General features: G+C 38.9%; 2 protein-coding genes across 6 annotated transcripts in view; one reads left to right on the top strand and one right to left on the bottom strand.

Annotated features, from left to right (window-relative positions):
• The window catches only part of LOC127362073 (F-BAR and double SH3 domains protein 2), a 66,743-nt gene that overhangs the window by 18,383 nt on the left and 34,331 nt on the right, over nt 1-14,029 (bottom strand). For 3 of the 5 annotated variants that reach the window (XM_051397348.1, XM_051397350.1, XM_051397349.1), the window contains exons 9-13: nt 10,171-10,293; nt 9,213-9,308; nt 8,000-8,074; nt 2,476-2,592; nt 2,260-2,364 (exon numbers count right to left, since the gene is read on the bottom strand). In XM_051397348.1, the coding sequence (XP_051253308.1) occupies nt 2,260-2,364; nt 2,476-2,592; nt 8,000-8,074; nt 9,213-9,308; nt 10,171-10,293 (516 nt within the window). The remainder of the gene's footprint in view (nt 1-2,259; nt 2,365-2,475; nt 2,593-7,999; nt 8,075-9,212; nt 9,309-10,170; nt 10,294-14,029) is intronic. The other 2 variants (XM_051397351.1, XM_051397352.1) reach the window with 1 other exon arrangement.
• The window catches only part of p2ry2.1 (purinergic receptor P2Y2, tandem duplicate 1), a 47,271-nt gene continuing 42,544 nt past the window's right edge, over nt 9,303-14,029 (top strand). The window contains exon 1 of the mRNA XM_051397354.1: nt 9,303-9,481. The gene's annotated coding sequence lies outside the window, so the exon portion shown is untranslated. The remainder of the gene's footprint in view (nt 9,482-14,029) is intronic.

Here is a 14,029-nt window from a genome sequence, read left to right as displayed (position 1 = left end):
TTGTATAGCTAATAAATAGGTCTGCACGCTCTTGCAATTTGTACATGATTCAGGGCACTGATATTTATGCTTCCTGCATTGTGTTTCCCATAAAATATTCAGATGGAAAATGGAGAGACAAGTCTGGAAACCTGCTGAACTTACTCTTACTCCAGTGTGTATATTAAGATCTCAAATAAACCTGAAACTTGGATTTCAACCTGAAGTTTGACATGCAGTAAATGATGGTCACATTTTTAGACCAGACAGTGCATTGATCTAAACATTGATTTTAAACCTCAGTTGGCTGTCAAAGCGTTTAAGATGTTGTCACAGGCAAATTAGGTAATTTATGAAAAATCTGTAAATGAGGACAGGTAGCAAGGCCAACTATACTATTAATCTTTCTTACTGACTGGTAGCAGCCTTCTCTGCTGCCAAAGCTTGCATTTGACACACGAAGCGTCTGAAACGCCAAGTAGTTTTTAGCTGATGATGATAGTGAAGATGAAACCAAAGTAAATACTTGGATAAATACCCTTGCAAAAAATACCCCATCATGCATTCCTCTACTGAGTACAGATGCCTCAAAAAACATATTTAAACCACAAATCCTAAATATAGGCCTATCTTCATTTTCTTGATAATAATGTGCTGAAAAAGCTGAGGCAATATGCTTGATGGGATGAAGATTCATCTTCATGTAAAATGAAAGAATGGTGCAAAGTGTGCAATCACTATACAGATAATGCTGTAATCAAACCTGGATAATGTATTTTGTACTGCTTTCAATCCCTTTATAAGTCTGTGATAAGAACTAAAGCCATTTGTACCAAATGAGCTCATAAAATATTCATCATCTTACTCGAGGTAATGCTGGCCTGGAAGAGCAAAGAATAGCAGACAGACAGAGAGAGAGAGAGAGAGGGAGAGAGGGAGAGAGAGAGAGAGAGAGAGAGAGAGAGAGAGAGAGAGAGAGAGAGAGAGAGAGAGGGTGGGGTAGGAAAAAGGTGAAGTGGTCACATGTTTGCACTTTGCAATGAATAATTATTTTGTGGAAAGTGAGATCACAAACTACTGATTGTGTTGCTAAAATATTCTTGCTGTGTAAGACAAGACTGAAATAACAGCATATCAATAAAAGAAGTGAAATTACATAAAATATGCTCAAGCTATAAAAAAAACCTTAGAGGATGGAAATAAAATAAAATATACTGAAGTAGTGATCACACAGAGAGTGAAATGTTAACAAAACCTGACAGCAGAGGGTGCTAGATTATGTGAAAGCTTGATAAGAAAGGTAGCAGGAGGAGGCAAAGAGACAGTATTTGGCAGAGAATTAGCTCAGAAAAGTGAAGGGGGAGAATGAAATTGAGGAACAGAGATGAAAAGAGCGCCGATATAGAGACTTTTGTGAGAGAACGGAGAGAGAGAATCGAGTTGAGAAGGATAAGAGATGATGCAGTGATCTCATCAGTGAGTGACGGGTTTGAATCTGTGAGAATCAATATATAAATGATAGATATTTCTGCAAGTGGAAAGGCTGAGAGGTGTAGAAGGAAGAATAGAGGGAGTGTGAACACAAGATGGGGAAGACAAAGAGGCAGAGGAGTTGAAGAAAGAGCTTAAAGAGCAATAAATCTAAGGAAAAATGGCAATCACGGTATTAGATTTAATAGTTTAGATATGATATCTCAGATTTGAGAGAAAGAGAAGTGTGTTTAAACCTCTGCAACTACACAGAATGCAGCAAGGCTAATGCTGCACTGGTGTTACATCAGATTTTACAGTGTTTATTTTAGGGGAAAACATTTGCTATTCACTACAAAGACAGTCCCCCCTTTTTCCCTTGAACACACATTTCTGTTTGTAGTGAAGTTTGTTCAGAAAAGAGAGAACATCTATCCATCCATTCCCCATACCGCCATATCATGCACATGGTATTAGAGGCCGGGGCCTAGCTTTGGCAGGGCGAACAACCAAAGTTGACACAGAAACGGTGGAGTTTAATGCGAACACTGAGGCAACATTGCTAAGGGAACATATAATTTAATACTGATGACTCTCCATAAACAAACAAGACCATCAGCGAGAACATTTCCCATTATCTATTTCTATGCAGTAATTCTTAATTCCTGCCATCGGGTCGGATTTGGTGGGATTCCCCTTAAAATCAGTGAAGCGTGGTGGTGGAAACGCGGCCGCCAGAATCACCACAAAATGAAAATTCCTTGCAGGGGCTTTAAAGAGGGTTGTGATCAAAAATAAATGTTGACATACCTCAGCTTTGCGCATGTTTTCTTTGGTGTCTTCTATCTTCATCTCCAGATCTAGTCTGCCTTGCTCTGTGGGCGGCAAGCCATGGCTCTCACACTCCTCCAGACACTGAAAACAACACACACAACTTTATTAGAAAAACACAAGTACATTGTGTGTGTATGTGTCTTGGGTATACATGACAAATGTGCAGTATGTGTGTGTGTGTGTTCATCTTACTCTCTTGTAATGTATGATGTTCTTGTGTTCCCTGGCCACTCTGGTTGCCCACTTCCTGGCCTCCTTGTTCAGACTGTGCTCCTCCGTCGTCCCTGTCTCTGACTCCAGCTGACGACTCTAGTACAGACAAACACACACATACAAACATACATACCAGACAGGCGTGGGTAAACACACACGTACCCAGGCCCACACACACACACACACACACACACACACACACACACACACACACACACACACACACACACACACACACACACACACACACACACACACACACACACACACCAGCATGGCAGGCAAACACACAAATGCACACATAAGTACACTGACAGCAATTATGGCACAAGGTGACTGATATGCAGAAGCTGTTAATTAAGCTAAAGAAAGTGTGAGAGAAAGTTTTCTTCTAACGTAATCAATACAGCGTGTGTTGCAAAGCTCTGTTGTTATTCTCTTGAAACAAAATAGCTGCTATTAAAGCCACATGTGAAAGAGCATGTGTGTGTGTATAGAGAAGGAGGTGTATGGCATTTTTATTCCTTTCAAAAGAACATAATGGGCCTATCGAGGAATCTGCCTGGCTTTCTAATAAAACATTCAATATCAATTATAACCATGTGGCAATTTGTTTTTTCAGAGACTAATGTTTTACATGTGTTTCTTCCAGTTCCAAGTTTATACACCTAGTCACTAATCCACCACTTACCGACAAAAGAACCAGCATGCATTTTATTTTAAAGGCCCTGAAAACTTAAAGTTGAAGTTAAAAAAAATGTGTGTATTTCACATGGGAGATTTCTGTATTTCTTTTTTACAAAAAGCTAATTTCCATGCCACAAAAATATATGGTTAGCTGTAACAAAAAACCTGCTTGACAAAAGTCCTATCCTTTAATTTTACAATAGTACATCTATATACCTTATTGAAAAACGAAATGTCACTGTACTTTCGCTGCTTTCTGCCTTTTTTTGTTTATTAAAATCAATTTCTCAAAAGGTTGGTTTATGATAGCATACCTTCTAATATTTTTTTCTTGTCTTCCTCTCTTCTTTGTTTACAAATGTGACTCAGATCTTTTCATTGTCTACCATAAATATGGGTCATACATGGTTAGGGAAACAAAAAGAATACTTTTTAGCACGGTGGGTAACTCTTATATATGCTGTCAGTGGTGTATAACTCAATAAATGCGTTGTCCTACAACCCCTGTCTGCAGAACCTAAACTTCCATCTCTGTTTTGCAGAAATAAGTGTTACTAACATCCATATAGAGTTTGTAGATTCTGTATAAATATATCAGTGGCTTATAAAGTTTATATAAGTAGCAAAAATGTAAAGCATGACACATTTTCTGGCTACATCCAGAAGAAAATTGCTACTTAAAACAATAACAAACTGAGCCTCAGGATACAGTGTCACTGGCGTGTGTTCACAGACCTGAGAGGCTGGTGTTTCCATAATCTGATAATAAAAGTGTGTTACCCAGACTAAAGTACACAATATTTTAATTGCAAGTTTCCATGCACATATCATATCTATTAATTATGTGCTGCTACAGTAACAAGAGGGCATAAATCTGGCTAAGTATAGGTGTGAAACGAAGAAGAGTATTACATGGGAGATTTACAGCTTAATTACACTCAGGCAAGGGAGTATGGGAGGGAGTTAAGGCAGGGAAGCAGAAAACTAGATTTGAACAGTGCCTCTAAACTGACATGTCATGGAGGGAGCTCAGCTAATTTGTGCACTGATCGTTTGCTAAAAATATTGGTATAATACTAATGGAGTAAACAGAGTAAATAAGACTTTCTTTCAGGCGGCCGACCAGCATCTACATGTTGTGGGGAAAATATGAATACTGGCATACAAAATACTTTGAATCTTCGCCTTGTCATGTGACCTTTTAAGGACTTTCTGTGATGGTGTTTGGTGTCGATCCTGTATTCTGTATTTCAGCTCTATATTTATCCCTAAAGCTAGTAAGCAATGTGAAACAGCTAATATAGGACATTAAGTGACATAGTGCAGTTTAGTACAAAATATCAATTTATTTTATTTCCAATTATCATGATTTAGTAAATATGACCTATGTTAGTCAGATTGCATTCTGAATGTGTTAATGTGCCAATGTCAAATAAGAATTTGTTAAATCAGGGCCAAATGATAAATCATTAGCAACTACTGTAAATGTGATAACAGGCAAAATGATGGCTAGTCAGCCTGCCAGCTAGGGGAATTGTGAAGTCAAAAGGGAGTGATCATACTGCACTTCAATAACTACCTCCAGTGTCATAATAACAGTCATTTAGAGCACTATGTAGAACAACTGTGTTTTTGGAAACCACGGTGATGAAAGGATGGACTGTGTCAAAGTTGTGTAGTTGACTGTGTGAATGGAACGAATACAATATACCGGTAGCAAAAAAACTCTAATTTGCTCATTTTCTTCTTGATTTTTTCATTCATGTAATGCCAACGTCTCTAGTTCAGTTGCAGCTGAGGACTCGTGCTCTATCCCCTCACTCTAAACACTTGTAGGTCTTTCCTATCATATTACTTTAAGGCAAAATGCCAGAAAAGCTCTAAACTCAATGATGTTTTGCGTCACAGTAACAACTGTCTTTTCTATTGCAGGTCTGCTTCATTTCACACAAGTAACAGGCCCCCATTGTTTTCTAAAAAAGGATCTCTCTGCATAGCTTGCAGAGAAACACCACTGTCTTGACGAATATAATACATCACGTTGAACAGCACCTGTGTCACACTTAACTCGAGGCAGCAGTATTTCTATAAGAGCTGCTTTAATGGATTTTTAAAAGCAGTGGGAGTCCAGGACTGCAAGGTGTCTGCGCAACCGGCAGTAGAAGAGACAGCAGTGCCTTCTTGCTGTGGGAACGCTTTGCTATGATTAGACTTATTACGTGCATTAAACTAAAAGGTGTTATCCTAATACCTATAATTCCTAAACAATATGTGTACAGGTAAAGAACTGCTTGTAAATAAAAACAGAATCGCTTTATCCTTCATCCAATTCCGTTTTAGTCTAAGATAGCATAATTTCACATTCAGTACTTTGTGTAGCCAACATTTAATGTTTTATGGGTTGCTGCTTGCAGACGCTAAAAAGAGAAGACTTCCCTATTATTTGGACAGAACTTACACAATACTAAAACTTATTCACGGTAAGCATGTAGCTTGATTTTGGTGTGGTTGTTTGGTAATGGTGAGGTAACACAGAATCTAATAAAGAAAGAATATTCACATAAACAACAAAAGGAAAAACAAAACAAGTACACAGGGTGGTCATTCTGCTTGCAGTGACCCAGGACACACTACAAACGTGCAAATAAAATTCACACAAACGATGTGAACATTTGACTCATTTAGTGTGATATCAAAAGATGATGCAACAACAACAAGGTTGCATTACATGATGAGTCATCGGATTCTTGGACTACATTGCTCACCAACACATGACAGTGTGACAGTAATACGGTGCTGTGAAGCCGCTGTTTTAAGGTGTTTAGTAATCCAGCAAATGTGGCTCTCTTGTTTCATTATCATGGAGCAGCTAGACATTGCAGGGAGACATTGAGATATAGTAATAATACTGCAACAAACAGAATTAGATTTAAAACTCTACATTCTACAATGTCATGATAAAATATATTAGTACTTGCTTTTTAGAGGTGAAAATATATGTAACACTCACATATTTTAGTGAGAAACAGCAGGTAGCAGCAGTGATAATGCTGAACCTGACTACACTATGTTAGCTTTACATTAGCGTGAGAAATGACCTGTGAGTGTCCCTCACAACTCAACCACACAAGATATGTTAGCATAACAAATAGAAGTAACACTACCATGTATGAAAATACATCCTGCTGTTTCCTGAAAATAAACTCAACACTATATATAGTCATATTAAAGATGACTTCAGGGCATATAGGCACCTTCACTAACTGGTTTTACTTGTTCCTGATTACTTTTGTGATTAATGCAGTGTAAGGCCTAAAAGCAACTCCCCATGCTGATCTCCTCATATGCTGTCAGTCATTTTGGTTTGTTTTTTACCCCTTGTGTGCACACATCTCACTGATGACATCTCTCTGAAAAATCCATTTATAGTAATAGCTTATTAGACACCAGATCACCGGTGGTTTCTGGTAATATGCATCTTACTACTGGAATGAACTGCAACACACCTTGAAGTTAGCTCCTCTGAGAAACTTTAATTTACTAGTGTATATTTCTAATAAAGTTTATGATTGTTTTTAATTTGAATTTTCCTGTTCTTCGTCTACATTTAATTTGTTTTCTCCTGCAAATGATCTTGATCTCAATGAGATCTCCTGAATAAATAAAGCTAACTAAGTAACTATTTGTCTCACAATGTATCCAATTGCAATCACAAGGGTAATGGTAGGAAGGAAAATTCATAATTGTCTCCAGAATTATGAGTTTATTAAGTGTCAAATAAGAAACATGTGAAACAACTGCTGTTCTTTAATCTTGTCTGATATCACTGTTGAAATGAAATCTACACCCAAGTTAAAACTAACGTTATGACCAAATACATCTAAACCAATCATTAAGAGCCTCATACATATGTCATGTTTATTCTTATCTTTAACACCAGCAGTGGTCATGATGTCATTGGTGTAATTGTAGCCACACCTGTTTAGTTATGAAGCAGCATGCAACATTCATGGGCATATTACTATGACATGGGGCAATAATATTTACAGAAATTAAAACATTAAGTAAAGGAGGAAAACTTGCACACGTTATTTCTATGGTTATGGACCTGAACACTATTTGCGAAGAGAAACAAAGAGGAATAAAGTCCCCTGTGTAAGAAGTCTTTGTGTTGAAGCTGGCAAGACATGCTGTAACGGCTACACTACTTTCTGTTTGGGAAGAAGGATGGGCCACACGGCTTACCAGGAAGGATAATTAGGATGTCTTGTTGACATCAATCAGGATGGAAGAAAGCAGCTGTCCACCTTAGCACGTTATACTTCAGGTTATTTTGGAGAGTGGCATTTAGTGTATGTTTTAATATTGTGTTGCCAGGTCAGTGACTTGGCCAAGTTAGTATTTTATAACAGTACAATGTGTGTCCTCCTAAACCATGGTTATGTATAATAACAACCATACTGTCTCGATCACAGGCAGATAGGCCTTTAACGAGTTAGAGTATGCATAACCCAGGATTTTACAATCATTTTAATATGTAATCTATTGATCTACAGTAAATCACATGTATTTACGATGTGTTTGGTTGTGGGCACATGCCAAAAATGATCATTATGTGGGCACAAAAACAGTCATTTTTGTAGGGCAACAGCAAAACAAAATAAAAATAAATTACCACGGCTTTGTTAGGCAATACATACAGTACATGTTCAAGTGAATGTCACCAGGACAGACAGATAAATAGATGAATGGAGTAGATGATCCATGGTTTAATGTCAGGAATGAAGATGGGAATGCTAACAACAGTTAAGACTACCTGTGCCAGGGTCATTCTCATGGCACTGACGGGCGACGGCTCAATGTCCACCAACTGCTGCACCGAGCTCAGAGTCTGGCACACACACATACACACAGGCAAGCACCCGCACACCCACACATCCAAGAGCAGCAGTGCAAGCACACGGACACACAAATACAAGGAGGGGGTTAATGGAAAAAAAGTTCAGGGAAAAGTGTTAGCAAAGGTTGAACAGGATTAGGAAGACACAGGGAAGGTATAGCACATTGTTGTTTAGAGAAATGTTATAGCACCAGTTTATGTATAAAGAAAAGGGAAAGATCAGAGAGGGAAAGTAAATTTGGCAGAACACAGTGAGAGAGAGTGACAGAGGGAAAGAATCAGAGAAACAAGAGAGCACAAAATGACTCAGACACAGGAGAAAAGGATAGCTATAGAGGAATTAGGACCAATGTCCACTGGGAGACATTTCTTTTTTTATCCAGCAAAACCTAACAAGGCCCCAAGAGGGCTGAGACAGCATGAATCCCACCAGCGCTGATCGATTTACGACAATTTGAAACATTCTTAACATTCAGCAACCACTTGATTTGACAAAAAAAGTTTCGCTTATGTAAATGATGAAGGAAAAAAAAGCCAGGACTACAAAGAAAAGTTCCCAGTGGACACATAACATTTGGCGTTGAAATGGTTAATATTAGAACACAGAGCAGATTCATGCTGCTATCATGCTGTCACCAGACACTAGTTAACTGGACAACTCCATCCTGACTTGTTAATATAAAGAAATCTCCAAAGGCTGAAAACAAAAGAGCCAAACATCTGAGCTTTGGTTTTTCTGATTTCCAGCTTGGCAAGCCTCTCAGCCCCAGATGTATTAATGGCATTCTCTAAAACCATAATAGCGTAAATTAATTCTGTTTCAGTGATCCAGCTGATTGAGATGGGCTGAGAACTTCAGCGACACTTATAAAATACAATATTGGAGGGGAAAGAAAAAAAAAGAAAAGGCCTGAATGTAGCAACACAAGAGGCTGATTGTCTTCTTCACTGTGTGCCTTTAAAGAGACAGGCAGGGAGAGACGGGGTGACTCTACTGCTGTGTGAACAGGTTCATATACAAACAATAAAAGTTCAACATTAAGATACTCTAAACACAGCAGAGCCCAGAGCTGCATCTGTATGGATCTGAATACTACAGTGGATGCGTGTGCAGCATTGCGGGTCTCACCGTGTCACATTCGCTGGGCTGGAACTGGAAGTCGTGTGCTTTGTGAAACACTGGGTTCTCCTGCATGAACATCTGCTGGTTGAACTCTTGTATTATCTGAGAGGAAGACAGAAGGAGTTAATCGTGTACTCATGCAAGTTTCCTTACTGTGAAAACTTGGATATTGGAATCCATCGTGACCTCAGACAATTCACGCTGACCGCAGCCTCTGTTCCCCGTGAAGGAGCAAACTACAAACGTTTTACAGCCACACTTCAAGCCTACAGTCGGTAAGTATTTCATATTCATGCATCGATTTTTGGTTTGATGTTTTGAGCATCACTTTAATGGCATCCAGGTCAGGTCACAATGTCTGAGAGAAAGTACAAAAGGTAATATAACTCTTGGTAAGAACTGAGCCTGCCGAGCAGCTGCAGGTGACGGTGTATTGAGAGACACTGAACTCAACTGTTCCGTTAACTAGCCTGCACACACTGTGTTGATGAAAACCAATCACGATGAGAATGGTTTCCAGTTCATTTGGCGTAGACTACACAGACAACACAAACAGTTTTCGTACTGAATCGTATCGTTTCTTATACACTGTCTTTTGGTTTCCTTACAAATGTCTTGCTAGCATTTCTACATTCCTCAGTTTAACATTTGTTTTTATTAAAATGCTGTGTGTGAACAATGCTTCAAAACTCCAGTCTGAGGCACAATTCCCCTACCGCAATAGAAATAGGGCCTAGTAATAACAAATGAACTCAAAATGTCAAGGTGTCCCATTTATTTCACTGAAGAAATACACATTGTTTTTGCAATAAAAACACTTTGATCATGCTATGATGTCAAGAAGATTGATGGATATATCCCCCACAGTATCTGTTTTTAAACCAAAAAAACCCTGCATTTTTCTACAAGTACTAGCTTACAAATGAGTGCAGAATGTCTGTGTCTCTCACCACATCTCACTCACCCTGGTGGATTTGTCCAACAGGAACTGGAAGGTGTTGTGTGTGGCTTGGGAGGCCTCTAACTCGGTACGACACAGTGCTACCAGGTAGTCTTTCACATGCTCATAGATCCTGCCATCCAAGGCCTAGAGGACAGAGAGAGAGAAGGACCAGGGGTTACAGTGAAGAATGGATTAATTCAATGTAATTTCATAATCCTTAATAATAAAGTAGCGAGTACAAGGGAATTGGGAGGACACGCCAAGAAAGAGACAGACAGAGGAAACAAAGAGGGCAGGTGAATAAAGCCACTTACTACAAAAGCTTTAGCAGTATACTGGTTTTTCTTCTACACACCAGCATCATCAATAAACTCCCAGCTATCAGCTTAACCTAAACTATTTTGTAACTGGAGGCCTGTGCTCTTCCTGTCAATGTTATTTTGAGTCTGGAGGAAAAACTTACCTTCAGCATGTGTAGTTAATAAAGTTAGACTAGTTTGTTTAACTTAAATGTAAGAAAGGGATATGCAGTAAAACTTTGGACAATGTTTCTCTAAAGAAGTAAATCCTTATTCAAATGTAGGTTTATATAGTCATGAATATATTGTAGGAACACAACAGCCTCAACCAACATACTATCTGACAATGCATAGATATGCGTTCAACTGAAAACAAGAAGCTTCATGCATCACTTGGCATATTTCCCAATCTTTACAGAATATCAGCTATCAAAACCACTTAGACTGTGAGTCAAGACAAGACAGACACATTTTTGTATGTGCCTTTAGGTCACCATATGATGACCTATAGTCCACCCACACAAGTGTTTTCACTTAGTTGTCTGATTAGACCTCTTCTCAAGTCTAATCTCAAGTTATTGACTGACAGCTCCCTCCCTGTTAGTTCTGTTGCACTTGTTAGGGCGGGACAACTTTCACTATTATCATTCTTATAGTTTTCAGAGAGTTCATGTGATCTCAAGCCTAGCTCCACTGAGCTTTAATCTGACTACTGTGTAAATTAGGTTTGTTACACACCAACACACACACACACACACACACACACACACACACACACACACACACACACACACACACACACACACACACACACGCACACACATCACCAGTGGCCTGAAGTTGCTGCCAACCCTGAACAAAAGTTCAATATATATATTATAATTGAACACAGATTTTTATGAATAAAACTAAACCGAGAAAGAAAGAAAAAGAAATAGAGAAGAGAAAGACGGTGAGATAAACAATAAGAGGCAACAGCAGAAAGCCAAAGGAAGGACAGAACCAAGCAGATGTTTTCATGAGACAGCTCTTATCATTACAGGTTCTGATGCACTGATATAAAGACATTTTAATGAAGTATGCAGTCCAAATGAACAGCCTTTCTATGGGGAGGCTGGAGTACTGCTGCCAAGCTGTGGGCCATGTTGCCAAACAGACAGATCAGACAGAGAGGAAAGAGAGAGAGGCTAATGGAGAGGAGGAGAAGAGGAGGTAAGAGAGGACGAGTGAGCTTTTTAAAAGGTATAAAAGAGTAAGAGAGAGAAACAGACAGAGAAATTAGTGTATCGGAGACCAGTGTGTGTGTGTGTGTGTGTGTGTGTGTGTGTGTGTGTGTGTGTGTGTGTGTGTGTGTGTGTATGTAAAGTGTTCTTTGGATAGCGTTCTAACAGCTGCAAGGGAAGGTGAAGGGGTTCAGATTCCAATTCAACAAAACACAGAGACCGCAGACACACACACACACACACACACACACACAAACGCACTCTCAAATACTCAGACGCTCATACTCTCCTCTAGCCAAAGCACTTTATAAAAGCTCACACTCTCAAACCTGCACTCACACTGTGCCGGCCAAGGGATGTTTCAGGCCAAGTCTGTAACCTCCCACTAACCTACACCTACATTGAATTAATAAACCCCACAAATGCACACACAATCAACAGACTAAAACAATGGGAAATTGACAAGGAAATTATGTCATTAAGGGTGGATTGTTGGCTGACTTCTCTCTAAATGTCCCCTCATCACTCCACTCATTTCCTTCCTCCTCCCCCTTTCTTCTCTTCCTCCCCTCCTTCTTTCATCCATTTACGGTAGTGTTGAAATGGAGAGTGAGTCAGCTTCCAGAAAAAGCTCCCGTCCTGATATCACTGGTCAGTGGGTGTGTGTTTTTGTGTGTGTTTCGGTTGAATGACTGCATCAGCCTGAACAATAAGTTCAGCACAGTGGACCAGACAGGGCAGCAGAGGTGTAAGTGTAAGTGTGTGTGTGTGTCTAGCAGTTAGACAGTTATAAGAGCATCGGCTGCCAACAGCAGAGGGAGACGTGGAGCAGTCTGTTCCCACACTGCCCTTTCACTACAACTGTCGCATTGACAAGGACAGTAGCTCTCAGTGTAACATATATGTTATTCCTGCGGATACAGTCGGTGCAGTCAGTATTCATGAAGTGAACTTCAGATCCAAACAAGGCTTTCAATTACAAGTCTCCTCATCCCTCTTGTCTACACAACTGCTCAATTATATTCAAGACATGTTTTGACATCCAGTTAATTATCTTCTTCTATGTGGTTGACATTGCATGGTTGAACATTAAAGACAGAAAAGGTCTTGATCTAGCTAAAGAGAGCTCATGAACTTCCGTTAGAATTAAATCTATAACCAGTGGTTACATTTGTTCAAGTACTTTACTCGTGTATTTTGTTTTCATGCCACTATCTACTTCTAATCCACTACAGTTCAGAGAGGAATATTGTTCTTTTTAATGCACAAATGCTTTTAATGACAACTTAAGTTACTGGTTACTTAACAAATTAAATATTTGAAAATATTTATTTTTGTTATAAATTAAACTACCTAACAATATAGTAAGTAGATCTGAAACAATTGCAAACATTTGCCAAAGCTTCCAAAATGAGACGATTTGCTGCTTTTCCTTTTCATTAATTTTAATGATTTAAATTTAGTTATGTAATTTGAGGAGACAGTTGGTTTGGCAATACAAGCATTGTGGAGGTGTGACTTTAGGCTCTTTGTTATTATGACAGCATTTCTCACCTTTTACTGATTTAAAATAATCAATAGTTTCGGTTCTATCCAAAATAGTTTAAATTAGCCACACCTCAACCAACAACAGCAAAATGTACAGATTACACACACATTAATGCATGAGTAACAATGATCTAGTGATATAATATATGATCTGCATAATCCTCAACTTCTTTTACTTTTAGAAGATCTTTCTGATTATACTTACATACTTTTACTTAAGTAAGATTTTAACTGCAGGGCTTTTACTTGAATGTTATATAATGTGTACTAGTACTTTTACTTTGTAAAGGATATGAATCCTACCACCTCTGACTGTAACATATACAATGAAATGTATTAGTATATGTCCCTGTTCCAAAATGTCCTCCCATGGCCATATCCAATGATGGTGCTCATAAAAATGCAAGGGGAACAATTGTTTTCTTCGAAGGAATGTAATTACTGTTGGAAATGGAGACAGTGCTAAAAAACAGTTGTTGTTTTCTGGGTTGTATTGATTATGCATATATTCCCTAGTCTGCTATTATTCTTATGTCTGCCATTGATGCTGCTTTTTGTGTTGCGTTTCTCAACATATCTCTGTGGAGCAAAACATGTCTGGAACTGTGAAAAGCACTGGTATTTTCCTGAGTTGTAGATTTTGGTCCCCCTACTAAGAGCTGTGTTATCCGTGACTGTCAGGTGAAGACCTGTAAACACCACAAAAAAGAAACTGCAGAGGAGGGAGAGAGGGCGAGCAGATTGCTTCCCTCTGGCAATGTCCCTCATTCGCTTTGTGTGTTTGCGTACATGTATTAGTGTACGTGCATG

The sequence above is a fragment of the Dicentrarchus labrax genome, unplaced genomic scaffold (genome assembly GCF_905237075.1).
Source record: "Dicentrarchus labrax unplaced genomic scaffold, dlabrax2021, whole genome shotgun sequence".
Classification (NCBI taxonomy): domain Eukaryota; kingdom Metazoa; phylum Chordata; class Actinopteri; family Moronidae; genus Dicentrarchus; species Dicentrarchus labrax.
Note: the sequence above shows the minus strand (reverse complement) of the source record. Positions and strands in the feature narration are given on the sequence as shown.